This window comes from Mauremys reevesii, linkage group 3 (assembly GCF_016161935.1).
Source record: "Mauremys reevesii isolate NIE-2019 linkage group 3, ASM1616193v1, whole genome shotgun sequence".
Lineage (NCBI taxonomy): Eukaryota > Metazoa > Chordata > Testudines > Geoemydidae > Mauremys > Mauremys reevesii.
The window spans coordinates 33,592,787-33,619,850 of NC_052625.1; the positions used below are offsets into that span (position 1 = coordinate 33,592,787).

Consider the following 27,064-nt stretch of genomic DNA (forward strand, 5'->3'; position numbering starts at 1 on the left):
TAAGGGTAGTAATTAAAATTATCAAATGATATGATGAGTTGGTTAAAGAAACTGATTGCTTGATGGCAAGTTAATAGGTGTGTGAAACAGCACACAAAAAGCCCAGGTATGACAAGTGTAACTGTCAGAATAGACTTTGATCTGAGACCTGATCTGCACTGGGGGCAGGAGAGGCAAGCTAAGTCGGTCTAAGTTATGCAACTTCAGCTACGAAAATAACATAGCTGAAGTTGACGTACTTTGAGCTACTTACCGCGGTGTCTTCACCGCAATAAATCGACTGCTGATGCTCCCCCATTGACTCTGCCTACAGTTCTCGCTCCGGTGGAGTACTAGAGTCAACGGGAGAGCGCTCAGCAGTCAATTTATCGCGTCTTCACTAGACGCGATAAATCGACCCCCACTGGATTGATTGCTTCAGTGGTAAGTGTAGACATTCCCTTAGTTAAGTGTCTTGGGAATGATATAGAATGTAAGCAGTTGCTGGCAGCAAGTGCTGAAAACTCTGAAAACCATGGTTGTTTTATGTCTCCAGTTAAGCTCTATTGGGGCCGCAATAGCTTGTAAGAAGTGGTCTTGCTTTGAGCAGGGGGTTGGACCAGATGACCACCTGAGGTCCCTTCCAACCCTGATATTCTATGATTCTATGAGCCCAGCATCTTGCCAGAGACTGAGACTGTTAATTCCTGTATATTGAGCTCCAGGACTGGAGTGCTGACACCATATCTCCCCCACTTAATCTCACAGAAAGAGCTCCAGGTATGCATCAGTCTTCATGCACAAAGAGGGATGAACTTCATGCTTCTGTGATTCAGCTGAGGACAGAGTGATCTGTAAAATTTGGTGGTTTAGCCAAATGGAAACTTTTCAAAAGTAAGTGTAGAGCATCTAAGAAAGTAAAGGAAGTGACAAAAGCTCATTAGTTGTATAACAGAGAGCCATCTTTGCACAGTGGAAAGGAGGCTGGAAGCTGCTGGAAACTCTATATAAATGTAGATGATTGATTATTATTTTTATTTTTTACATGTGTAATTCCCAGGAGGTAACAGAGAGGTCAGTAAGCCTATGGACCTGATTCTGTTCTCTTTCACAATTGTTCTCATGTTAACTGCATTGACTTCAGTGCAAATGATTCTTGATTTACATTGCTGTAATTGAGAAGAGAATAATGTCATAGGACTCCCTGATTGGTGCAGTACAGTTCTATCCTCTCCATCTTTGTTTTCATCACCTGCTCATCACTATGGTATCTGAAGAGAGTGGAGCACTGTGTTGCTGAGTTAAGTGGGCTGTAGCTTTCTGCATCAACTGGAGCAGGACAGGCTCTTAAAAGCAGTAAAGAGAAGGCAGGATATTATTTATGAAGAGAACTAAAATACTTCTGGGAGCCAAGTTGCACAGAGAAGAAAGGAAAAGTGCTCATGATAAGTAAGAAATCTTTCATGGAGAACAACCTGAATGCTAATGCATAGGTGCTGGAACTAGGGGTGCTGCCAAACGCCCTGTCTTGAGGTGGATTCCATTATATATAGGGTTTACAGTTTGGTTCACTGGCTCTCAGCACCCCACTCTAAAAATTGTTCCAGAGTCCCTGCGCTAGTGAGATGCCCAACTGAACATTGGTTGCATCAGGTGAAATCACGCTAAAGTACATGTTTCTGGAGGAGAGCTATCAGTCTAGAATGGAAAAAGACCAGAACCTCAGCTGGTGTAAATTGCCATAGCTCCAATGACTTCAGAGAAACTGTGCTGATTTATACCAGCTGAGGAGCTGTCCCAGAATGAGAATCCAGAAGATTTAACATGTAGATTTTAGCCTTTTATCATCAACATTTTACATATATTTAACAATTAGCCCAGGCTCTTTTCTGTGCTAGGTAGTGCTTATAGCATTAATTTGGTAAAATACTTAAGCATGTGCTTCATTTTAAGCATGTACTTAAATGTTTTGCTGAATCATGACTTTAAAAAATAAGTTTCTTGTTGATAGTTGTCCACATGCCAGTAATGGCAGATTTTTTAAAAAAGATGTATGACTTCCACCAGCGATGAATTTGGCCCATAGTGTTAAGCACATTTCAAAATCTAGCCATGAGCCAATAATTTGATAGAACTGTATGCAAACTCTTAGTATGTAGAAGAAAATGTTCTCATGTCTGTCTTTAAGCTTCAACCTAGCCAGGCTTCTGTATTTATGGAGCCAAAACTCAATGTTCTTTGAGTTTCTCCTTTTTGTTGCTTGGATACCTCTGTAGTAAAAATAATGTCTAGCAGAGCTTATTTCAAAGTAAAATTCAATACAGGATTTTTTAAAATGTTCCTTAATTTCTAATAACTTCAGAGATATTCCGTAGGGGAAAGATTAGTGACCAAAGCATCCCCTGAGACCACAGGTTTGACCCGGCCTTCCCTCTTCAGCAGGAAACTCACTCTGTTGGCCTTTCTGATGAGGGTTCAGAGAAGAGCTACAACAATGGTTTAGAAAAAACACCTCACAGTCAGACACAAGAGACTATTAAGAGGCAGCTTGATCATGACCTAACACCTCACTCTAACACAAGCCAAAGAGATCTAATCTTGATGCGAGACGGTAAATGATAGATGAGATATCTGGCCCTCAATTTAGTGCACAAAAGCATAACAAGATCCAATGGCTGGAAACTGAAGTTAAAAAAAAAAATCAAATGAATACATTTTTAATAGTGAGGGTAGTTGACCATGGGGACAGCTTACCAAAGGAAGTAATAAATTCATCATCACTTGGAGTCTTGAAATCAAGATCATGTTCACTTCACAGTAGGGATGAATAATTCTCTCAACTGGAGGACTGGGTGAAATTCTTTACCCCCATGTTATGCAGAAGGTCAGATTACAATGATGATCACAATGTGGTCCCTTCTGGTGTTAAAATTTATGACCTATGTTACTGTCAGCTCTGCATGGACTTCAGAGACCTCATGGCACTTCCAGTTTGCCTTTGTCCTTAGCAGAAATGTCCTCTTTCCCACATTGTTGGGTGGGAAACAACACTGTACATCTATACTATTCAGTTTGTTTGAAGTGTTTGGAATCCTTCAGGATGGGAGGCACTATATAAATATGAAATTTCAGGACAAGTCAAGGTATTTACTGTGCTATTACTGAGCTAGTTGAGTGCTGAATGAGTTTGTTTTCACCCTTTGCTTCACACCAAACGCCATGAATGCTGTAGGGCTGACACACCTGCCAATGCTGTTGAACACCTTCTGCCAGGATGGAAGACTGCTTGTCTTTTCCTGTCTATATTTGCTTCTGCAGCATTCATGCATTTTCTGTCTACCAGTTAGAAGGACAAGTGAGGCAACAGTGAATCTGGAAATGTGAAAGAATTGCTCATTTAGCTCACTGACCACAGCCAAGATGCGTAGAAGGGGCATGGAGGATTTTCTGTGAGAGAGGAGCTTGGGAAAGTGTAAGTCTAAGGTGCCCTATCTGAGAGTTTGAGGAGAGGAAATTGATGGTGAGGAGGTAGAAAGATGAATAGGGAAATGAGAAGAGATAAGAACAGGAGAAATACAGAAGATGATGACAATCCATTTGCAACAAGGTGACAGTACCTAAGACTCTTTATAGCAATGCAGGGCTCCTCTGTTTGGCAACCCTAAGTGCAGGTGCTAGAACCATAAAAATGCAGGGTAATCACAGCTGGTTCATATTGGCAGGGGATGTTAGTTCCAGTCAGAAGGTAAGAAGGATTGGAGTGTTTCTTAAGGGCAGTGAGAACCAGGGCCGGCTCCAGGGTTTTTGCTGCCCCAAGCAGCAAAAAGGAGAAGGAAAAAAAAAAAAGCCACGATCACAATCTGCAGCTCTACCGCCGCCGTTTCAGTCTCGGTGGCAATTCAGCGGCTGGTCCTTCGCTTTGAGAGGGAGTGAGAGACCTGCCGCCGAAGACCCGGATGTGCCGCCCCTCACCGTTGGCCACCCCAAGCAGCTGCTTGCTGGGCTGGTGCCTGGAGCCAGCCCTGGTGGGAACTAAGGGCTGGGCAAGGCCATGTAAGAAAACCCTAGGAATAGTCAAACTTGAGGTGAAGCTTAGGTTGTGGTTTATGTTTTGTTTGTATATTTAATTACCAGTAAAGTCTTACAAGTGGGTAAGTTTGGACTATATGTAATAGGCGGGTGCACTCTTTGCAGCAGAGTGGTAACTCCACCAATTTATACACATAGCACTTCTTGTCAGGTATGAGGCATTATTGGAGTGATAGACAATTCCCAGATCCCCCAAGTCCACCCCCACATTTTCCCTGTGTGTGAAGGAGCTTTTAGAAAATAAGGAAAAGGATAGTTCATTTATTTTGGTATTACAAGTTAGTTTTCCAGGGTGAAGACTCCACATTTGGGATTAAAAAAATCTCCAACAATATTAGGAATGGGTCAAAGGCCAGTTTCAAAACTTCTCCAACTTTTATAAGTTACTGAGCAGTAAACAGAAAAAATAAAACACTGTCATATAGCCACTCACTAATCACATTTCACAAGTTGAGGAAATTTTGAAAAATTATTGAGTGGGGGGGAGAAAGCAAGGGGAAGAAAAAAAGCCCTCATCCAAAGCTAGACATCATTCACACTATTGAATTCAGTAGCAAATAAGGAAAATAGGGACAAAAGGGAAAAAAACAAAAATTAAAAATTTCATTTTTTTCAGTTTTCAAAAATCATATCTAAAAAATTAAATTCATTTAAAAAAAGTCTCCTCAAAGAAGTGAATGAAAATTTTTCATTCAGAATGTCACGGGAATTTTTTTTTTTTAACCAGCTCTAATAAATAGTAAGCTACATTAATCACCTGGTGTAACTGCCTTGGTTTGATGGTGGGGTATATATTTGCCCAAGATTGTTCATGTAAAGGAGGCACGCAAACCAGCACTACTAAACTCTTCTTTGGTCACAAGCTGAGCACAATTGACACTTAACACTCAAGAGAGGTTTTCTTTCTTCCTGAGCTGACAGAGAGTAAAGGTGATAAAATAAAATACCACAACTGGATTTCAGTAGTTTTATAAAACATCAATATTTTTAATATCAGTGACTCATATAGCTGCCCTTTCCCAGTGACCCTAGCAAGAGTTCTGTTGCTACAGACAACAAGGATGTCCTGCTACAATGGTAACATCAACTCTTCCACTGACACTGGAGCTACGCAAATTGTTCTTAGGGAAACCTGAAACCAGGTGCAACTGACCTGATTTCATTACAGAGACCAGGTGGGTGAACTTTCATTGGAAAGTTGATACTCAGACCAGATTTGTTAAAAGTTTATCAAATGTTTTCTGTAGCTCTGGCCCCTACTGCATTTTAAAACCATGTGAAACTTGCAGGTTCTCTTGAAGGTGGCAGTGTGATTTGTATCTAAAACTCAGAGCAAAGCTTTGAGAGTGCCAGACTGGGCAGACTTATACCAAAGCAAATTCCTGCAGGAACCCTGGGAAAGCAAAACTGCTGCTTTTTAGTCAGCTCTTTTTTCCTCCTTTTTAGTGCTGATGGTCATCCCAGGTGCAAATGCTAACACTTGTGCATGTAGGCTTGTGTTAGAAGCACACAAGTGATGTAAAGGGCACACAAGTGATTACATCTTCAGAGTGCAGGCAGAATTTGTATATGCTCCTGCTCAAATTGAGATTGAGCCCTAATATTTTACGCCCTCTCGGTTCCTTCTTACTGCCCATGATGGTTGCTGGAATGACCCCTCTTGCTGTAGCAAGGCTTCTTTCCCAGTGATTCAGACTTTCCCTGTTCATATTTTGTATAGTTATTGTAGTTAGTATATATAACTCTTAGTTAGTGTATAAAGTAGTGTTAGTAGTTGTCCATGTCATCGAGGGACTTTTCGGCCCAGGGGCTGGGCATGCTCCGAGTCCCCAGGCTTCAAGCCGTGTGCCTTGTGCAGCAAGCTGATGCCAGTGAGTGACTTGCACTCTGGCTGTCTAAAGTGTCTGGGGGAGTCTCATATTAAAGAGAAGTGCCAGATCTGCAGGGACTTCAAACCATGCAGGAGAAAGGATAGAGACATTTGGCTGAAAGCCATTCTTATGGAGGCAGCCCTCACTCCGGCCTCGGAGCTGAGCTGGTCCAAATTGGCACCGAGCACCTCAGCATCCATGCAGAGTGCTCCCCTGGCACTGGGCTCTTCCCGCACCGCTCCCCATTCCTGGTGCTGAGGAAGCAGCATAAGAAACAACACTGCCGACTCTGCCTAGTGCCCTGAGTCCAGTATGGGGCCTGCCACCGACTCCCAGGAGCAGCCACCGGCTGTCCTTCCTGATCCTGCTGACTCCTCAAGGCTCCTCATCACCCAAGGCAACCAAAACCAGAAAGAGGTGGGATGCAGCAAGCTCCACCACAGCACTGACGGGGGCAAGCCCTCCATGGTCCCAATGCAGCAGTCACCAGCCCACTGCTAGTCCCCAGTTCGCCAGCACTGCGTGGAAGAGCAAGCGGGTACTTCTCCGCCATGGTCTCCAGGAGAGGAATCCTCTTTGGAGTCTGAAGTGGAATCCTTGCTCCACCCAAGACCTACTGGTACCTAACCTACAAACCAGACTTTGATACCACCCTCCTGCTGGCATTTGGCCAATGCAGTGGCAGTGCTGGAATCCTTGGGGGTTTCCCAAAATACTGGGCCCCCCTTCCCACCGGTCATACTCGGTAGTGTCAGAAAGGTGAGCTGCCATCTCTTCCTGTCCATCACCGGACCCGGACTCTGGTACTGACCCTGATGCCAACATCCAAGACATGGCCCCAATGAACATGGTGGAGGAGGAGGAGGGAGCCCCTCCTCCGGCACAGGCCTCCTCCTCATCATCCCCAGATAAGGCAGTTGCAGGCCCTAGTAACCTGTTCCCACAAGATGATTTCCGGGGCAGGGCCCACTAGGAAGTTGAGGGGCCTAGAAGTTGAGGAGCTTAAGGAGTCAGCCCATAGCCTAATAGACATCCTGGCTGCAGCTGCTACCTCCAGAGTAGCCTTGCCAATTAACGAAGCAGTGATGGGCCCCGTCAGAACACTGTGACAAACTTCTTCCTCTCAGCCCCCAACTCAAAAAAGGGCAGAGAAGAGAGACCATGTCCCAGCCAGTGGGTTTGAGTACCCTTACTCCCACCTCCCAGTGCCCGGGGTCCCGGCTGGTGTCAGTGGCGAATGAGCAGGACCGACCGGAGCAGTTGCGTGCTACCCCCAACAATAAAGAGCCCAACAGACTGCACCTGTTTGGAGGTAGGGTTTATTCGACGGGCAGTTATATATACAACCAGCAGGCCCCGGTGGGGAGGTATGATTTTATTTTGAGAGACTTGTCCCAATTTAAGAACTCCCTGCCACAAGAGTCAAGGCTGGAGTTCATGGCCATCCTAGAGGAGGGCAAGACTGTGGCCAGGATCTCCCTCCAGGTGGCTCTGGATGCGGCTGACTCAGAAGCTAGGCCTGTGGCAATGACAGTCACCATGAGGTGCTGTTTGTGGCTCCAATCATCTGGCCTCCCTCATGAAGTGCAGAAGTCCATTCAGGACCTCCCCTTTGAGGACACCTCCCTGTTCTTGGAACAGACGGACTCGAAGCTTCACAGCCTCAAGGACTTGAGGGCCAACCTTTGCTCCTTGGGGCCTTTTACACTTTATGCTTCAGCAGCCTCCTAGGTTTGTGGCACCTCCCAGACAGGAGCCCTATAAAAGAAAAAGGGAAGGGTTATAAGGAATGCCAACCCGTCCTTCCTACCTCAGCCTCTCAGTCAGGCTCTCACAGATATCCTGGCGGGGCCAGGCAGGCCTTTTGAAGGTATGCCCGAGGATGATATACCAGTCTCAACTCCAGAGCCATCTCCCTTTCATTTTTGGACAACCGATCAGCCTTCAGTCCAGCGTGGTCATATATAACATTGGATTGTTGAGTAGTTTTCATCCCCCCCTTCCTTCCCACCTTCCACCCCATCCCTCTTCAGGGACCCTTCTCACGAGCAGCTTCTCGTCCAGGAGGTGCAAGCCCTTCTACGTGTGGGGGCCATAGATGTGGTTTCCTGAGACTTGAGAGGGAAGAGGTTTTATTCTGATATTTCCTAATCCCGAAGGCCAAGATGGCTCTGCGGTCCATTCTGGACCTGCGTCGCCTCAACAAATATCTCAAGAAACTGAGGGTCTGCATGTTCTCCCTGGCCTCCATCATTCCTTCCTTGGATCTAGGAGACTGGTATGTCGTCCTCGACTTAGAGATGTGGAAATAAGTGTCCTTTATCTTCCACAGTCACAGAATATTACTCAGGTTTATATTGGGTAAATGCCACTAACAGTTCACCAGTCTTCCCTGCGGCTTATTGGCAGGCCTACAGGTCTTCACAAAGTGTATGGCGGTGGGAGCAGCCTTCCTCAGGCATCAAGGCATGCAAGTCTACCCATACCTCAGTGACTGGCTGATCAAAGGTCAGTTTCAAGCTCAGGTGCAGCACAGCATCAGTATAGTATGGGCCACCTTCCAGGCACTGGATCTGTTGATAAACGAGCAGAAGTCAACCCTGGTCCTGGTTCAGAGAATAGAGTTCATCAGGACACTGCTTGATTTGATCTAGGCCAAAGCATCCCTACTGGAAGCCCAATTCCGAGCTATGTCAGACCTGATTTTCAAGGTCATGATCCACCGAATGATGAGTGCTCGGGTCTGCCTCAAACTATTGGGATACATGGTGGTATGTATCTGCATGGTGCAGTACGAAAGTCTATGCCTCAGACCACTCCAGATGTAGATGGCAGATCCCTGGGCAACTGGTAATCTGCTAAAACCTGTTTTACATCATTGATAAATCTGAGAGGTAAAAAATAGCACATGTTCACAAAAATCAAAGCCTTGTGTCTCTTCAAAAACAACTTTCGATTTTAGGAGATGTATTTTTCTTAAATTCTAAAAAAGTATCAGTAATATATGTGCAGCAGGACTTTTCAAACATAGCAGTATTCAAGTCACATTTGATGCTGTACATTTTCAGATCCCTCCCGGATAATACAGAAGAAAATTAGCTTAAGTTTTACATGAAGGGTAGAGAGCTTGGTCTTGCCAAGGCAAAATTTATATCCACTTCAGTGGTACGGGATCAGACACAGAGTTTAAAAAAAAAAAAAAAAGCCAACCCCCCCCCCCAAATCTTCAAAGCTCCATAGAAAATAAACCTTGGTTAAGGGTAGTTGGCTGGAGAATGGGCCTGTATTAATTAGCACTTAAATTCAACTGAAATGAATGGAAATTGCACGATCAAATGTGTCAGTATATTTATTTTGTTTTCTTCTGATACGTCTGACTAGGAGCTAAGGAATTGTGGAAAAATGTGTGAAAATGACATGCTTGTTTATATATTGAACTTATTCGTTCCAATATATTACCACTAATAACTGCAGAAGGCAAGAGATAATTGAGGTTAGTGCATAGTTTTTATGATATTGTGTGTTTGATTCTTCCTTCCCTGCTCCAGTGTATTAGGTAAAAATTGGAGGGGAAACAGGTAACTCTGGAGAGTTAGTTTTAATGTTACATATAGAGTTAAATGTAACACACATGGTTATTTTTGAGATATTGCACTCTAAGTTTCATTATCTGTGGCAAAAGCAGCTGCTTCCTTGTTGTCTGAGTAACTATTGTGTGCGCAGGGCCAGATTCTGCTCTCATGTACACTGGTTTAAACCTGGAGTAACTTGAGTAAAGTCAGTGGAGTTACCCTGGGTTTACATCGGTTTTAATTGAGAGCAAAATCTGTCCTATAATCTTTAGTTCTTGCAGTGTCACTAAATAGGTGTGTTCAACCTTTACCCTTTTTTGGGGAGTAGCAACTGTTATGTGACTTGCATGGCATTTTAGATTAATAAATCATCCTTTCTTACCTTTCAGATTTTCTCTAGTTAGTTACCTACAAGAGAATTTACAAGAGCAAACATGAGTAAGAAGGAAAGACAGTGATGATGATTAACTAGGTCTGTAATTATTGTAAGCTTTAGCTTGCATACTGCTTCCCTCTACAGAGATTATTGCCTTTCACAGAGTTATAGTTTCACTGCTTTATTCCAGAACACAACAGTGCAAAGAATATTTATTTTATAATTTTAAAATAGCTAAGGATACCTTGTGTATTGCCTCTCTGGCTTTAAACATAGGGTGACAGACAATAAATAAATATCTTTGAGTAGGTCAAAATTAGAACATTTTTTCCTAAGCCCTTTGCCCCTTAACCATCTGTCACACAGTTAACTTCATAAGTGTCCACAGAAAAAATGTATATTGTATTTGAATCCTAATGACTGTATATGATTGGTTATGATTGTTTTAGGGTTTAGAGTTTCTTGTTCGCAAGCTGGCACTAAAGAGGCAAGTTAAGATTTTTTTTTTTTTTTTGTAATATGAATCGTGCATGCAGCCTTTTGAATGCTTTTTGGAAGAAAGTTATAAAATGGAACCTTAACTTGGAATTTCCAGATTTGCTAATTTTATGTTTTTTGAGAAAATGACAGAATTTTCTCAAGGGTTTTTTGGCTGAAGAAAGTGATATATTTGTTCAAATGTAACTCATTTTTTGAATAGTAATGTCCTGAGGTGTTTTTAACCTGTGACAGCAGTCTGTGAAGACCTTACAAGCTGCTTGGAAAGACTGGCAGATCTTGAAATCCATGCAGGGGTATATCCTATTCTGTCCCAGATAGTCTCTTGCCTCCAGACGTTGTTCCCCCCCCTCATTACTACCATACCAGACCCTTTTGTCTCCCATAAGACTTTAGTCATAAAGCTCCAGTCAGGCCATTTACAATTTACAAAGCATGAATCCAGCTGATGCATGCATCTAATTTTGTAATGTGTACGTATATTGTTAATGGATACAGTAATCATCTCTGTGGGTTGTTTGTGAGAGCTATTATTTAAATGAAGTTGCATGAAACTCCAAAGCTACGTGTTAAATACAATGGGGGAAGAGTAATTGGAAATGTGTAGGTAAATCTGTTTCAGAGAGATGCTGAGCCACAAGAGTGCTAGGAAAATCTTGGGGGGGCGGGGGGGGGGAAAGGGCCATCGTTTAAAAAACTTGACATACCTGAAACTAAGGATGGGATTTGCCCCACACTTTCCAAAAATTTCTAACCAGTGATGAGATATGATGTGACATTTCATGTCAATTTGATTTGATTTCGAGAAAGTTAGGCCTTTATCAGAAGTTACCTTTAACCTTAATTATGGTGGCATTAGTGCCCCTCCATAATATATCACATAATTAATATTTGTTAAGGTTTCTTGGTCAATTAAAATGAATAACTGAAGAGAAGTCTAAAAATGAAAAATATCCCAAGGGCTTGGTGCACATGAGAACCTTGTGATAAATTCAGTGCATCGCCACAGAGCAGTAAACCAAATACTAGGTTGATAGTTTTGGAGTCAATAGCAAAAAAAAACATTATTAGGATTTTATGTTACTAGAGGAAAAATAGGAACAGTCAGGATTCCCATTTGTGAGAAATCTTGATACATCTGGTATAGAGCTTCAGAAGTACAGACAGAACCTATTTGCTTTGCTCTTTCCATTGCATTATCACCAAAGTGTAAAGTGCAGCCTTTAAAAATAGATGCAGTGTGCCCAGCAAAGCATAAATTATAATTCAGCAGCTGAGTCAGCATCACCTGGTGATCAGTGCCATCCAAAATAGCTGATGTGATCATGATGGAAAACTGTCATATCGATCACTAAAAGATCAGTTAGGCTGGCCACATGGCAAGCAAACTGGATGGCAACTAGCGGGGGCAAAATTCACAGAAAACAAGTACAAGAAATCCTAGTGTAGCGATGCGTTTTTTTCACAATACACAGAAAGCCCAACCAGATACACTGTCCAAATACAAAGGTTCTTCCCATCCTCAGCATGCCCCTCCATGGGGTGGTGGAGTAGCATAGAGCCTGCACTGCTCCAGCATGCCCCTATGTGAGGTGGTGGAGTGGCATAGAGCCTGCACTGCTCTGTATCTACTGTAGTTGCTCCCTGTTCAGGGCAGTGTTGCCCCACATTGTGGGGGATAGGCCAGAATCTGGCCCCAAGTTCATAATGGGAAGCTTGCTTCAACCTTAACTATTGGAGTGGCTACTGCCATTCTATACTACTGCTTGGTATTTTGTGCCAGGTTTTGAGATACCTTGGAATAGTGGTGAAGGGCATTATATAAAACCGAATTCATGCTAATATTTGGTCTGGAAAACAAGTAGTTAATTTGAGCCTTTTATTTAATAATTTTATTTATTTCATTAAAAAAATACAAAAGCAAACACCATCTCCAAGAAATAGAAACAATGCAGCGTGTGAGACATTTACATTACCATAACAGTTATTATTACCAACATCAGAATAAATACAAGCCATGAGGGCTCTTCACAGAAAATGATTTAGCATTCCATTTGGTGTATTGCAGATATTTTCCTATTTTAAACACTAAACAGTACAGTTGAGAGAGAATCTCTCTTTCAATGCAATTTGAGGTGTATTCCAAGGACTTAAGATATTCATCAACTCAAATTTATCAGATTCAATATTCAGACACATAGGGGACTATCCAAAGTTTAAAAGTTCACATTTTGTTTTTAGTGGTTTATTGTTTGTGATAATATTCAGATTTTTTTTTTCATTTTAAAGCATATCTCTGCTCTATTATCAATCATGTCTACTGTAGTGCTACAGTCAAGACTTGCATAGCAACACTTTGCTAAAGGTGTGGCCGCTCTAAGTGAGTTGATATGACCACAGGTATGTGCACTTCTTACCTATTGTTGCAGGAAAAAGCTTTCATATCAGTATAACATAGGTCAGGCTTTAGAGCCAGAAGATTAACCATTGTAGGAGGAAAATTACAAAAAAGAATTCTGCAAGATGGACCTGTACTGGCACACCAGATCCAAACCCCCTTGACATTTGGGAAAGCTTAAATCCATATCTGAGCATCATAGCCCGGCCCAATGTGATTCCAAACATTATTCTCGTTAATATTGGCCCTGCTGTAGAATTTGTATGGTTTGTGTACCTCCCCTCCCCCTACTGGAGATCAGAGGGCTGCAAATGTACTATGTGGATTTCATGATGCTTTCTGTGCATTTCGGAGACAGCTGGTTGTACAAAGATTATCAGGGAAAGGTTTTAGTAGGCACATGGATTTGCCCTACTGGGATTAGAGCCGTGTTCTACCAAGTAGAGTATCCTGCCTCCAGCAGTGATCAATACCTGTTGCTTTAGAAGATGATGCAGACTTTCCTGAGCCCTTTCTGTCCCCCCTGAATTTATACATATACCCACGTGTGTACACAGTTACACCCAGCCATTGTGCAATACTGCAAATGAGGTGAAGAATCTTACCCAACCCCTGCTGATAATTCCCTAAAGCATGAGATTTGATTGCATGTAGATTAGTTTATGTAGCTATTATTTAGTAAGGGCTTGTCTACACTGGCAATTAACAGCGCTGCAACTTTCTCACTCAGGGGTGTGAAAAATCACCCCCTTGAGTGCAGCAAGTTGCAGCGCTGTAAAGCATCAATGTAAACAGTGTCCCAGTGCTGGGAGCCGCGCCTTTCGTGGAGGTGGGCTTTTAGGAGCGCTGGGAGGCTGTGCCGTGACCACACAAGGCCGCGGCACCACTTTAGCATTGCCAGTGTAGACTAGCCCTTAGTTAAAGATGTTGTGTAGTCCCTTTAAAATCTAGTGTTAGGGCCACAAGCACATATGGTGTTCTGAAGACTGCGGGTGGGACTTTCAGAGGCACCTAAGTGATTAAGGGCGTGTCTACACTGGCAGTTTACAGCGCTGCAACTTTCTCGCTCGGGAGTGTGAAAAAACACCCCCCTAAGCACAGCAACTTTCAGAGCTGTAAAGCGCCAGTGTAGACAGTGCACCAGTGCTGGGAGCAATGCCCCTCGTGGAGGCACTTTAGCATTGTCAATGTAGACTAGCCCTTACTTAAAAAGTTTTACAAGCATGACTATGTCGGCAAGGGTGGGTGTGTTTTTTCTTACAGGTTTAACTGCCTAGTAAAAGCCCTAGTACAGACACAGCTCTACTGGTATGAGACACTTTAACCAGGGTTAGCTCTGTTTTGCTTTGCCAAACCCAGATAGCCACATAGGTATGAACGTTTTTATATCAGTATAACAGCAGCTATATTAAGGATGTTTTGCTGTTTTATCTGTGCCAGAATACTTAAAAAGCAGCAAAACTCTGAAGTGTAGTCAAGGGTTTAGGAGCACAAGTGCTTTTAACTATCAATGGGATTTTGGTCCTGTGTGGCTTTTGGAAATCCCAGCTTGAGTTTCTCCTGGGAGGTGCTGAACCCCCTCACGCTTCTTGATATCAATGACTGTACAACACCTCCAGAATCAGACCCTTTGTGCATTTGTTCACAGGTACCTCTGATAGGACTGCTTGAATTTGCACATAACTAGGAGTAGTAGAGCTGCGGCAGTCTGTGGGGTAGACTGGTTCTCCTACAGAAATTGTCTTTACAAGTACTGTATGACTAGTATGATTAAACTGCAGTGACAAACAAAGGCAACATTTTCAAATAGTAACTGAGGGATTGGAGTGGGAGAGGAATGGAGCATTGACTCAGATGGAAAGGAATTTGGAAATGTGAGAAATAAGGGAAAAATGCTTGTGCGAACATTATCAGCATTTAAAAAAAACAGGCAAAGAAGAATCTGTAGTGGGCACAAGAAACTGGAATTGAGCTCTGTGAATTTATGTTATTGAAAGGTGAGGGCTGGGGAGAAGGATGCTTCTGAAGAAAAACTGAAGCACAGTGTCTAATATAATTGAAGGTCATTTGAGTTTTGATAATTCTCATGCTGCTGCTCTTTATATTACAGAAGTGTTAAAAGGCTCCAGTCAGGGTCAGGCTCATAGAGGGACAAGACATCTTAATTTACATTACCCCCCCCACACACACCCACACACCCACCCTGTATTCTCCTCCGAGTGCAACCATGGAAAATCATTAGTCTCACAGTAATACCCACCATACATGTAGAAAAGCAGGCAGGCAGGCAGAAAAACACACAGGAGAGATCAAAATATTTAGCATCTGCAATTAAAATTAAATTACATTGAAAGGAATTGATATTTAAACAGCATTTTTACAAAGGCATTTGTCCCTAGCATAGTCCATATTTTTAAATGCAGCCTTTGTGCTAAATACTGAATGAGTGCTTGTACGTCAGCGTTACTTTTTTAAGTGAACAATCTTGAAGATAAATGAAGAAAAGTGCTCTCCTTTTCAAGTGATAGTAATCTGAGACTTTTCCGTTACATGAGGCTCTTAACAAAAGATTGTAATTCCATCAGCTTTGTTTAGGAAGGTTCCATTGTCTCTAGAGTATGCCTAGATGCTTTAAAGAAGTCCAGGAGGAGAGTCATGCTTTCAGCTTTTCACTTAAGGGCTTGGAATGTATACATTCCACTGAGTGCTGTGGATTGTAAAAGCTGGCTGAATGTTTCAAGATCCTTTTAGCCCTTCCTCTGCACCCCCACCCCCTTGCCCTTGGTACAGCCTTCCTTGCCTTCTACAATGCTTTATGCTAATCAAGTGACATCACCACTAAGTACACAGTGAGTGGCTACTGATTATGTTACAAACCAGCAGAAAGATCTGACTGAGGTGTGTGCTGCTGCTCCTAGAAGCTTTGGAAAGGAGGGCAGTGGATAGCTCTATGCTTCTTTTACTTTGGGTTGAATCTGAAACTTGCTTTTATTTTATAATTTAATTGCATTAGGGTTAGGGTTGTAACTGAAACCATCTTGAAGCACTGAGGGTTCCATGTAGTAGGGAGAAAAATAAACCATGGTGGTTGAAGTTTGAATGTGCTACTGGCAACTTACCATCAAGCTGCACTACTGGATTTTGAACCGAAGCTGTTATTTGCTTGAAGTTCAGCCTGAGCATTTTCACTGGTGAGGGGGGCCAACCTTCGGAGGAAGCTGGGATTTGCTTGGATGTATGGTGGAGAAACCTGTGGGGGTTTTATGCTGCAGTTCGCCATATCATTGAGTTGTAAATGGAATTACAAAAATCAACCAGTATGCCAGGGCCATTGTCCCCGGGTTATGCAGCTCAGGTGCCATATAACTATAATCAGTTAGAAGGAAGATTCAAGCAGTTACAAGGTAAGCCTGTGCCTATGCCTTTTTCTTAAGTGTTGCTATGATATGATGCCTGTAAACATATTAGCATGAGCTGGTTCTGATGTTGCTGTAACATGCAGAGGCCAAGAGTGCTGCTGTAATAAAAAGCTTTGCATTCTTTTAAAAAATACTGTAAATCCTCTGTTCCTCTGGGAATGTCTTGGTCTCACACAGTATGGGGATATGTTCAGCGTTATAGGTGACAAGAGGACTACCTCGGATCCAGTCATTTAGAACAATAGGAAAGTGGGGGAACAGCGAGGGAGTGGTCTTTTTGTTCAAAACCCCTCTGCAAATTACAGTTACAGTTGTGAATATGGTATTTAATCATGGAATCTTAATTTAGTTAGCAGTGAAGGAGCTACTTCTGATTCCTTACAGCACCTCTTTGTAAAATGTAACCTGGCATTTTCAAATCAAGAATGGTCACTTTTCTTCCAGACATAAGTTTGCTCAAATGGTGAATCTTCAGAATCTGTAGTACAGGGAAACAGTCACATATTTTAACAATTCCATTCTCTCTGTAATTAATTTAGTTAAAAAAACACCTAGATAAGTTCATGGGAGGATAGGTCCATCAATGGCTATTAGCCAGGATGGCTAGGGATGGTGTCCCTAGCCTCTGTTTGCCAGAAGCTGGGAATGGGCTACAGGGGATGGATCACTTGATGATTGCCTGTTCTGTTCATTCCCTCTGGGATACCTGACATTGTGTCTGAAGACAGGATCCTGGGCTAGATGGACCTTTGGTCTGACCCAGTATTGCCGTTCTTATGTCCTTTTGGAGGGAGAGGAGTGGTATTTTTAATGTCATTTTAATTTCTGCTCTGTGTGAGAATGGGAAAGTGACATTTGTTTCTAGAAATATTCTTGTGTCCTACAGAAAGTATTGCAGGGTCTGATCTTTGGTGGAAATCCAGAGTATCATCAGGGTAAAGAAATAGAAACAGGCCCAACATCTCTTCTTTTAATATGGCAGTACAAGTTCTGATGTTCCTCTGGGTCTGGCATGTCTCAGGGGTCAATGAAACTCACATAGTTTAGTTTGAAAATCAAAAAGAATTCATAATCGAAACCAAAATTCTCTTCACTTTGCAAATCCATGTGACTCAGTAAACATTCCCAGAGCAATCCAAGTGCAGTGAAGTTTAACTCCACTGTACATGTTTCTTATTTTACTCTCATCTGTGCCACAAATGTGGCCTGTGGTTCCTGTCAGAGAAGGAGGAAGAACCGAGGTTAGCACAAAGAATGTTTTTATTTGTTGACTTAAAGAGGAAAAAAAGTTCATTCATAGTAGTTTGTTTATTTTGTAAGTTAGCTCACAGTAATGACTGCACACTGGATCCAAAGAGATAAAATGACATTTTAAACGTTGGTAAACTAGACATTTCTTAGGCACAGCATGAAAAAATGAAGGCGCCAAATTTACACGAGTGCTTATATTAAAATCCTTAGCTTACACATCTGTCAGATCACACACTGCAATAGTTACTTTAAAAAAGAGCCAGCTGAATTTGTGATAGAAAAATATAGGGACTTGTGTCTCTTTGCTGGTTAAGTTAAATGTCTTAACAAAACAGGTTTTGTCATTTTAAGTTACAGCACTTCAGGAATTCATGTCAGTTTACATCCCGTTGAAACAGTCAAGCAGACAGCTTATGGTGTGAGCATTTCTGTGCTGATTTCAGAAATCAAGTCACTGTAACAATCTCTTTACTGCATTTTTCTCTGAAGACTGGACAATTAAAAACCAGGGAGTTTTTCACAAGGTGTAGGGAGGGGCTTCATAGCAGACTGCCCATAACAAAAGGTTGTTTATTTGCAATGCAGAGGGAGGGGGGGCTTGTTTGAAAAAACAGTGCTGACAGTGATCTTGTTCAGGGTGGAACTTAACTACAGGAAATGTCTTAAATCACGCACTTAAATACTCCATGAAATACCAAACAATAACACCAAATACTGTGTCTTGCAAAGGGGGTGGGGGCAGTTTAATATTGCTGACCCTGGCAATCTTTCCTCAGACTTAAAGGTTCTTTGTTTGGAACATGTTTAAAAGTCTTCATTTTGCAGTTGTATAAAATTCTAAAGTGACTTTTGTCCTCTAAGCTGGCTATAATATACTCAGTTCAAAATATTGTGGGTTCTGTGCACTGGAAATTGCTTAGTGTGGCAATGCTCATGCTTCTGGGCTAATCCAGCCAGCAATGATGATGAGCTGAAGTAGTACAGTATTTGTAAATTGCACTTTCATGACATTTATTCTTTCCCATCACAGCGGGTGCATAAGCAAATAATGATGACCTTGCAGGCTCTATGGAACAGCACCATTAAAGTTTTACTCTTTTGGTTTATTTTGGGTTTTATTCTGGGTTTCCCACATTTATAGCTGTTCTCTGAGTTGTGACTCACTGGCCTGGTGACAGAAGTGATAGTACTCTAGAGATCCCATAATAATTACAGAGTGGAATAACATTCATTGACCTCTCTACCACCCTGAACCTGTCCCCCTATTTTTTCATAATCCTAAAGGTTTTTGTTTTTGGCCCTGGATCTGCATCTCTGCAGTAGGCCCTGGCAAGTCTCTGTTCAAATTTAGTGCATTCTAGGTTTCCCCTGTAGGAAACACTCAAGTGTAGATTAAATAGAGGAGTATCTAGGCCCAGCACAAAGCTGCATATACATTTAGAGATGAGGATGGCTCTTTCTTTGACCTTGCCTCACAAAAAGGAGGCAAGTGTGCTTGGAGCTGGAAATGTCACATCACAGGAGAAGTGAAAAGGAGCCAGGAGGCAGGTTGAACCTACACAGCATCCTAAGAACCCAAATGACAACTGCATTCCTCTATAATCTGCATCTTTCAAATGCAAAGAAGTGGCTCTGAGGAGTAGTAAGAGATGTAGCTGATAAACTTGGTGATGAGGCTGAAGAGTTTTAAAACATGCCCCCCACATGTCTCATTGGTCTTTTGAAATCTTATATTCTTTGGGATAGTATCTTTTATATAGAAAGCAGCGGTATTGTCTGTGTGGCAACACCCATCCTCCAAATGTTTCTCAGTTCTTACTTTCACACACTAGTCACCACACCCCTGCAAGCCATTTCCACCAGTAGGCAAAATCAAGCAGGGGCTAGTGGGTGATGCCACAGTGAGCTGAGGGCAACCAACCCTATCCCTTGTTTGTGAAAGGATGGCAAACCAGAAGAGAAACTGTATTAAACTGGTGCTAACGGTGCAGATGGCATTACACATTAAAAGAAGGTGCATAACATATGCAGTGTAGTTGTATGCAGGTCCGTCCCAAGACATTAGAGACATAAGGTTGGTGAGATAATATCTTTTATTGGACAACTTCTGATGGCCAGAGACAAGCTTTCGAGCCACACAGAGCTCTTCTTCAACTCTCTCTGCTGGTGCCTAAGGACGGCTAGGTCATCTGCTGTAGATTTAGAGTTACGTAGTCGTCATGGTCTCTGTGCGGGTGAGAATGTCAATGCAGGTTAAGAGGCTGAGGGGATTCTTTTGCAAGTTCTGTTCACTTTAATAAACCTCACATGAGTCGATTTTTTTATGGTCAGGTCACGCAGTCCTTAAGTGATAAGTAAGGGATAGCATTACTGACTGCCATAGTCATAAATCTACATATAAGTCGCTGGACCTCCTGGCCAACATCCTCCTCGCCCTGGTTAAAATGGCCATCTACGCAACCAGGGAGAGGAGGTTGGCAAATGGAGACTCCTGTGACTGTGGGGCTTGTTTCCGATCCTCTGTCTGTTCATGTATCCGGGCGGAGTTCCTCTGGGTGGCGTCCACTGGCTCCCTTGACGCCTTCGAGGAGCAGTGGGCGCTGTCTGGGGTTCTCTGCTCGGTATCCCAGTCAGGCTCCCTCCTTTTGACCCTTTGACCGCACTCCTGTCCCTGTTCTTTTATTAGTTGTCCCCTGAAATCAGTTGGGTTTTTGAGGTCCTGTAGATCCTCCCCTTAGGCTGGGGGGGGATCCGTTAGCAGTGGGCGGGCTTCCACCTGCCCAGTTCCCAGAAACCCAATAGGTATAGGTGGTCCATTCTTTATGGCCATTTGTTCAGTAAGTAGAGGTCTTCTTTTAGGGTTAGAGCAGCTGGCTGCGAATGAAGACAGTCCTCAAAAAGTGGCCTACAGAAAACCTGTTTCACATAAACCTGCCCAATGCTGGAGAGAGCTCATCCAATCTAGTTGAGAAATTAAATGAAAAGCAAAACACAAATAAGCTGTAATTATTAACTTAAGGTATCATCTTCACTGCACTAACACTGCTGGATCCCACTGGTAAACTTGATGGCCACATAAGAGCTGACATCAAGATGTTAATGTGGCACTGAGAGGTATTTTAAAGTAGATTCTTGCATCTCTACTGAGATCCACAATGAACACCTAGGCCGTGGCTACACTGGTGCTTTACAGTGCTGCAACTTTCTCGCTCAGGGGTGTGAAAAAACACCCCCCTGAATGCAGCAAGTTACAGCGCTGTAAAGCGCCAGTGTAAACAGTGCCCCAGCGCTGGCGTGGGAGCGCTCCCGCGGCAGTGCTGTACAGCTGCAAGTGTAGCCATACCCCTAGTAATTTCAGTGCTGTGGGAAGGCAGTCCTTGATGAGAGAGGAGGCAGCCATCATCACCACAATGTAGTGGTTTTCAAACTTCTTTTCTGGTGACCCAATTGAAGAAAATTGTTGATGCTCGCGACCCATCGGAGTTGGGGATGAGGGGTTTCGGTTGTGGGAGGGGCTCAGGGCTGGGGCACAGGTTGGGGTGCGGGGGTGAGGGCTGCAGGGCAGGGCCAGAATGAGGGGTTCAGGGTGTGAGGGAGCTGGAGCAGGGGCTCTGGGGTGGAGCCGGGGATGAGGGGTTTGGGATGCAGGAGGGGAATCTGGGTTTGGGGGGCCTCAGAGCTGGGACAGGGGGGTTGGGTGAGGGAGGGGGTCAGGGCTCTGGGGTGGGGGTGCGGGCTCTGGGGTGGGAGCAGGGATGAGAGGTTTGGCAGGAAGGAGCTTTGCGTTTGGTAAGGGGCTCAGGGCTGGGGCAGGGGATTGGGGTGCGGGTTGGGGAACAGGCTTACCTCAGGCAGCTCCTGGTCAGCAGCGCAGTGGGATGCTAAGGCAGGCTCCCTGTCCTGGCACCGCTGACCACACTGCACCTCGGAAGCAGCCCTCCCCCCCCACCCCCAGCTCTCATTGGCCGGTGCTCAGGGCGGGGGCAGTGCGTAGGAGCTGGACCTGCTGCTGGCTGCTTTCTGGGCGCAGCGCAGTGTTGGAACAGGTAGGGACTAGCCTGCCTTAGCCAGGCAGCACTGCCAATGGGACTTTTAATGACCCAGTCGGCGGTGCTGACCAGAGCTGCCACGACCCAGCGCCTGACATTCCATGACCCAGTATTGGTTTGCAACCCACAGTTTGAAAACCACTGCCAGACTGCATCCTTAAATTCATTCCCATTTAATCAACAAAACAGAGTAGCGTTTATTAAAGTTTCTGCAATTTATAGCACTGTGCCTTTATCAATTTCTGCAATGTAATTACAGGTTCATTCCAAGCTATAAGATTGCACCATAGGTGTGAAATTGCCTACAGTCATTATAGTTTTAGAATCCCTGGAGAGGAAATCAGCTTGATTTGTACTGAGGATGAATCCCCAGAAGAAAGCTTACCCTTGAAAGGATCTGTATGAAGTCCCATGCTTGGTGGTAGATGTTATTTTTGTTTTTAACAACTTAAGTCTGTGCCTTTTTAATGAGAGCCAAATTCTCTCTGTCTCACTCGCCATCAGATTATTACGGAGGTTTCTTTATGGTTGTTAATTATTTTCTCATGTTCTTTAAAAAATATCTTGCTTTTAGAGATTTAAGGCCTGATCTAACACTCACTGAAGTAAATGGAAAGACACCTTCCCCCCAGTCAACTTTCTCAGACTTTAAGGTCAGTCCTTAACTCTGCTTGGTAGCTAGTTGTAGTGACTTGACTCTCTAAAGTTTTCCTTCAATGAAATGTTGAGACTGCTAGGAGATGTGTGTTATAAGACCCCTTCTTATTAAAAGCTGGCTGATAGGTCTCAAAATGTAACTTGTAAGAGAGGAATCATCATCAAGTGGATGTGTTTCTAGTGAAATACCATAGGGATTGGTTCTTGGCCCTATGCGATTTAACATTATTCTGAACGGAAGAAAACATAATATCATCACTGATAAAGTTTGCATATGACACACAAATTGGGAGAGAGGTAAATAATGAGGACAGGTGACCGTACAGTCCAATCTGGATCACTCTGCAAGCTGGGTGCAAGCAAACAACATGCATTTTAGTATCACTAGATGTAAAGGTATACATCTCGGAAAAAGAATGTGGTCCATGCTTACAAGGTGGGAAACTCTATCCTAGAAAGCAGTGACTCTGAAAAAAAAAATTGGGGATCACAGTGGGTAATCAGCTGAACATGAGCTCCTAGTGTGACGCTGCGGCCAAAAGGGCTAATGCAATCCTTGGATGCATAAATGGGAATCTCAAGTTGGCACAGTGAAGTTATTGGTGTGACTGCTGCTGGAATGCTGTGTTGATTTCTGGTGCCCAAAATTCAAGAAGGATGTTGATAAACTGGAGAGGGTTCAGAGAATGAGTAAAGGATTAGAAAACCTGCCTTATAGTGTTAGACTCAGGGAGCTCCATCTATTTAGCTTAACAAAGAGAAGGTTAAAGGGTGACTTGATTCCAGTGTATAAGTAAAAATATGCTCTTCAAATTATTTGGCGGGTGGGGGAGGAGGGGAGAGAAAGGCTATTGTCTGTGTTATACAGGAGGTCAGACTAGATGATCACAATGATTCCTTCTTGCATTGGAGTTGATGAATCTATTCTCACATGTGGGCACCCATGGTCTGGGACACACAGCAGGACACACTCACTAGCTCAGTGGTACACCTGCAGCGTGCTGGCCGCCGCTTCCTGTAGCTCCCATTGGCTGGGAATGGTGAACCACGGCTACTGGGAACCACGGGCGGCTGTGCCTGCAGACAGTCAGTGTAAACAAGCTGTCTCGCAGCCTGCCAACGGATTACCCTGACGGGCCACAGGTTGCCCACCGCTGCACTAGCCCGTCATGAAGTGAGGTTCAGAGGAGCCTTCAGAATAGCAATATGGAACATGATAGTTAGCCTGTCAGTAGTTTTCCTGTAGTGAAGATGATCATGGTCATGATGGAACATGATAGTGAGCCTTTCAGTAGATTTCCTATAGTGATTTCCTATAGTGAAGATGATCAAGAATCATTCTTGGAGAAATATAGTGAAATTTAATCTTGGACTAAATTTATAACTTTTTAAAAAAATCGTTTTTACTGAGGAAAAAGTCCAAGTGAGAAAATATACTTTTGTGAGCAGGGGTACAAGCAAACATGGTAGGGTTAGCTTAGTCCTCTTTACTATATACTGCATTGGAAAAGTAAACTTGACTACATTGCACTATAAAAGTGAATGACGATCATTTGACTGGGATGTGTGTTCTGTGCAACAACCCTTATCCTGATAGCAGTACCTTCAACATAATAACTACTTTTGATGTGAATCTTACACCTGTAGGAAGCCAGAATAGCCAGGTATGGTGTGGGGGGTTCACAGTTGGTAGGAAGGAAGAGAGAAATATTGTTTCTAATTTAAAAAAATTGAGGGCAGTCAGATAATATAATGATGGGGCCATTATATAGATAAATAAATTTGATTCCATTGAGGCCATGGAACAGCAACAAAGCTGCTCCATGGTCTATACACTTTCTCCCTTGGCCCCTCTATATGAGAGCAGATGGCTGACGGATCAGTGTACTGGTTGATACGCTGGCCTCATCCCCAAATCGCTCTCCATGTCCACACCAGGAAGCCTCATGGAGCTGAGCAAACTGCTCGATGTTTAGGCAAGACTTGTATGAGTTATTAAAATTCTGCCTCACCCCTGGGCAATGCAATAATAGCATCTGCTACAACCAGGACCCTCTGAAGATGTGGGAGAAACTCTAAGGGGCTACCTAACCCTGCCCTATGCCTGCACTGTAATAAAAGATCCATGCCTGGCCCAGGTCAGCTGACTCAGTCTTGCCAGGCTCAGGCTGTGGGCTATATAATTGAAGTGTAGATGTTCAGGCTTGGGCTGGAGCCCGGGTTCTGAGATCCCGCAGGACCCTGAGCCTGGACTCCAGCCCAAGCATGAATGTTTATTCTGCAGTTATATAGTCCCACAGCCCAAGCCGAAGACAGCTGATCCAGGGCAGCCACGGCTGTGTCGTAGGTCTTTTATTGCAGTATGGACATAACCTTAGACAACCCATAATTGAGAGACATTTCTGCTGCATGTATTCAGTTTTAAATCATTATACAGTAACTCAGTAGCAATGGTCTGCATAGGTAGAGCCAGTGATTACTAATGGACCCCTCTACCGCATGTAGACTAACCTAGCTGCCAGCCATTATTGTCATGCTAATTATTACTAGAGGTGAGGCAAAAGGGTTGGCGGGTGTATTTAATTTCAAATAAAATGTCACTCAATTTTAATGTAGCTATTTAGGCCCAATTTGAGTTGCAAGTATATTCATGCTCTGGGGGCAAAATGTGGCCCATATCTCCATCCTCTGCAACCCACTGATGTCTATGTGAGGGCACAATTTGGTCCTTGGTCTTCAGTCGACATGCTAACACAAGTTGTAGAGCTAGATGGATGGAGATGGTTTGCTGATTCCTAAATGCTTATTTAATCTGCTCTAATGATGTCGTTTAAGTATTTATTTCTATGAGAATCTTGATTCTATTCTTCCCATTAAAAAATAATTCTGCAAACATGTGAACACTAGACTTGTTCTGGTGTGATTGTTTCAGAAGGCTCAGAAGCTGGTAATAGAATATTGTTGAACGTCTCCTATGTTTAGAAATTCATTGGAAATATTTATGTATGTGCAATTGTTGAAAGAAGAGGCTTTAAAAAACAAACCTGTTACTTAGCTGAGCATCTAACTTGGGGATTTAATGTAGAGGAAACGACGTGCTATGGGTTGTAATTAGAGCATCCAAGTTCTTCATTAAAGCTGACTTCCCAGGAAAACACCTGCTGGGATTTGTGCTGGATTCTTGTCCGTTCTTAAAATTAGCTGGCGAAATTTAAACCATTCTTGCATTCTTATGCCACCTTTTGTCAGTTTTGTACCACGGTGTGATGTAACACTGACGCAGAGAAGCTTAAAATGATGCAAAGTGGCTCATAATTATTGGCTGTTTCCAGAAATGAAAGCCTTCAGTTGCAGTTACATTATGGAAGTTGTAGAGTAGCTCATACACAAGGCTGTATTTATTTGCTTTCTTAAATTCTACAGCAAGAGATCTGGATTCTGAGGCACTCCAGTGCTGCAGGCTGGAACTAATGTGGCAGCTTCATATAAAATAAGAATTGGAAGTTTTTAATGAATTCAGTATGAAAGTGAACACTATCAATGCAGTATTCCTTGTGGTATTTAATTTTATATTAAATTGAATTAACTCTGACCCCATATTTTTAATTTTCAATGTACCACAGGGGTTTTTAGAGGATATGTGCATCTCCATTAGAGAAGTCATCAAGGAAAGTCTGGAGGCTTTGGGAGCTGGGTGGTGAATAATTGTGGTTTTAGGCATCTGAGAAGATGTGGGAAGCAGTAAGACTGTAATATATACACTAGGGCTGTCGATTAATCACAGTTAACTCATGCGATTAACTAAAAAATAATAATAATCACAATTAAAAAAATTAATCATGATTCAATGCAGTTTTAATTGCACTGCTAAATAATAGAATACCAATTGAAGTGTATTAAATATTTTGGCTGTTTTTCTACATTTTCATATATATTGTATTCTATGTTATAATTGAAATCAAATGTATATTATTTTTGCTTACAAATATTTGCACTGTAAAAATGATAAATAAAAGAAATAGTATTCTTCAATTCACCTCATACAAATACTGTAGTGCAATCTCTTTGTCGTGAAAGTGCAACTTAGAAATGTAGATTTTTTTGTTGTTACATGACTGCTCTCAAAAACAAAAAAATGTAAAACTTCAGAGCCTACAAGTCCATTCAGTCCTACTTCTTGTTCAGCCAATCACTAAGACAAACAAGTTTGTTTACATTTAAGGAAGATAATGCTGCCCTCTTCTTAGAACTCCTTGGGGCAGAACTATATGTCCCTTGCTCTGTTTTAACCTCATTCTGCCATTTATTTCCTGTTATAGCAGTATTGGATGATGACCCAGCACACGTTGTTCATTTTAAGAACACTTTCACTGCAGATTTGACAAAACAGAAAGAAGGTACCAATGTGAGATTTCTAAAGGTAGCTACAGCACGATTAATTGCACTGTTAAATGTATTGAAATTTATTAAATATTTATGGATGTTTTTCTATATTTTCAAATATATTGATTTCTATTACAACACAGAATACAAAGTGTACAGTGCTCACTTCATATTATTATTTTTGTTTACAAATATTTGCACTGTAAAAATGATAAAAGAAATAGTATTTTTCAATTCACATCATACAGGTACTGTAGTGCAATCTCTTTATGGTGAAATTGTAACTTACAAATGTAGATTTTTTTTTTGTTACATAACTGCACTTAAAAACAAAACAATGTAAAACTTTAGAGCATACAAATCCACTCAGGCCTACTTCTTGTTCAGCCAGTTGCTAAGACAAACAAGTGTGTTTACATTTACAGGAGATACTGCTGATTGCATGTTATTTACAATGTCTCCTGAAAGCGAGAACAGGCCTTCTCATTGCACTGTTATAGCCTGCATCACAAGGTATTTACA

The 27,064-nt window shown here is 42.6% G+C and overlaps 1 protein-coding gene across 5 annotated transcripts in view; it reads left to right on the top strand.

The window, feature by feature from the left end:
• The window catches only part of SPTBN1 (spectrin beta, non-erythrocytic 1), a 200,866-nt gene that overhangs the window by 74,858 nt on the left and 98,944 nt on the right, over window positions 1-27,064 (top strand). The window contains exon 1 of one of the 5 annotated variants that reach the window (XM_039532703.1): window positions 15,670-16,187. The exons of 3 other annotated variants lie outside the window; for them this stretch is intronic. In XM_039532703.1, coding sequence (XP_039388637.1) covers window positions 16,079-16,187 — 109 coding nt within the window. In that variant the 5' untranslated portion in view covers window positions 15,670-16,078. Of the gene's footprint in view, window positions 1-15,669; window positions 16,188-27,064 lie in introns of those variants that run through there. One more of the 5 variants, XM_039532704.1, reaches the window with a different exon arrangement.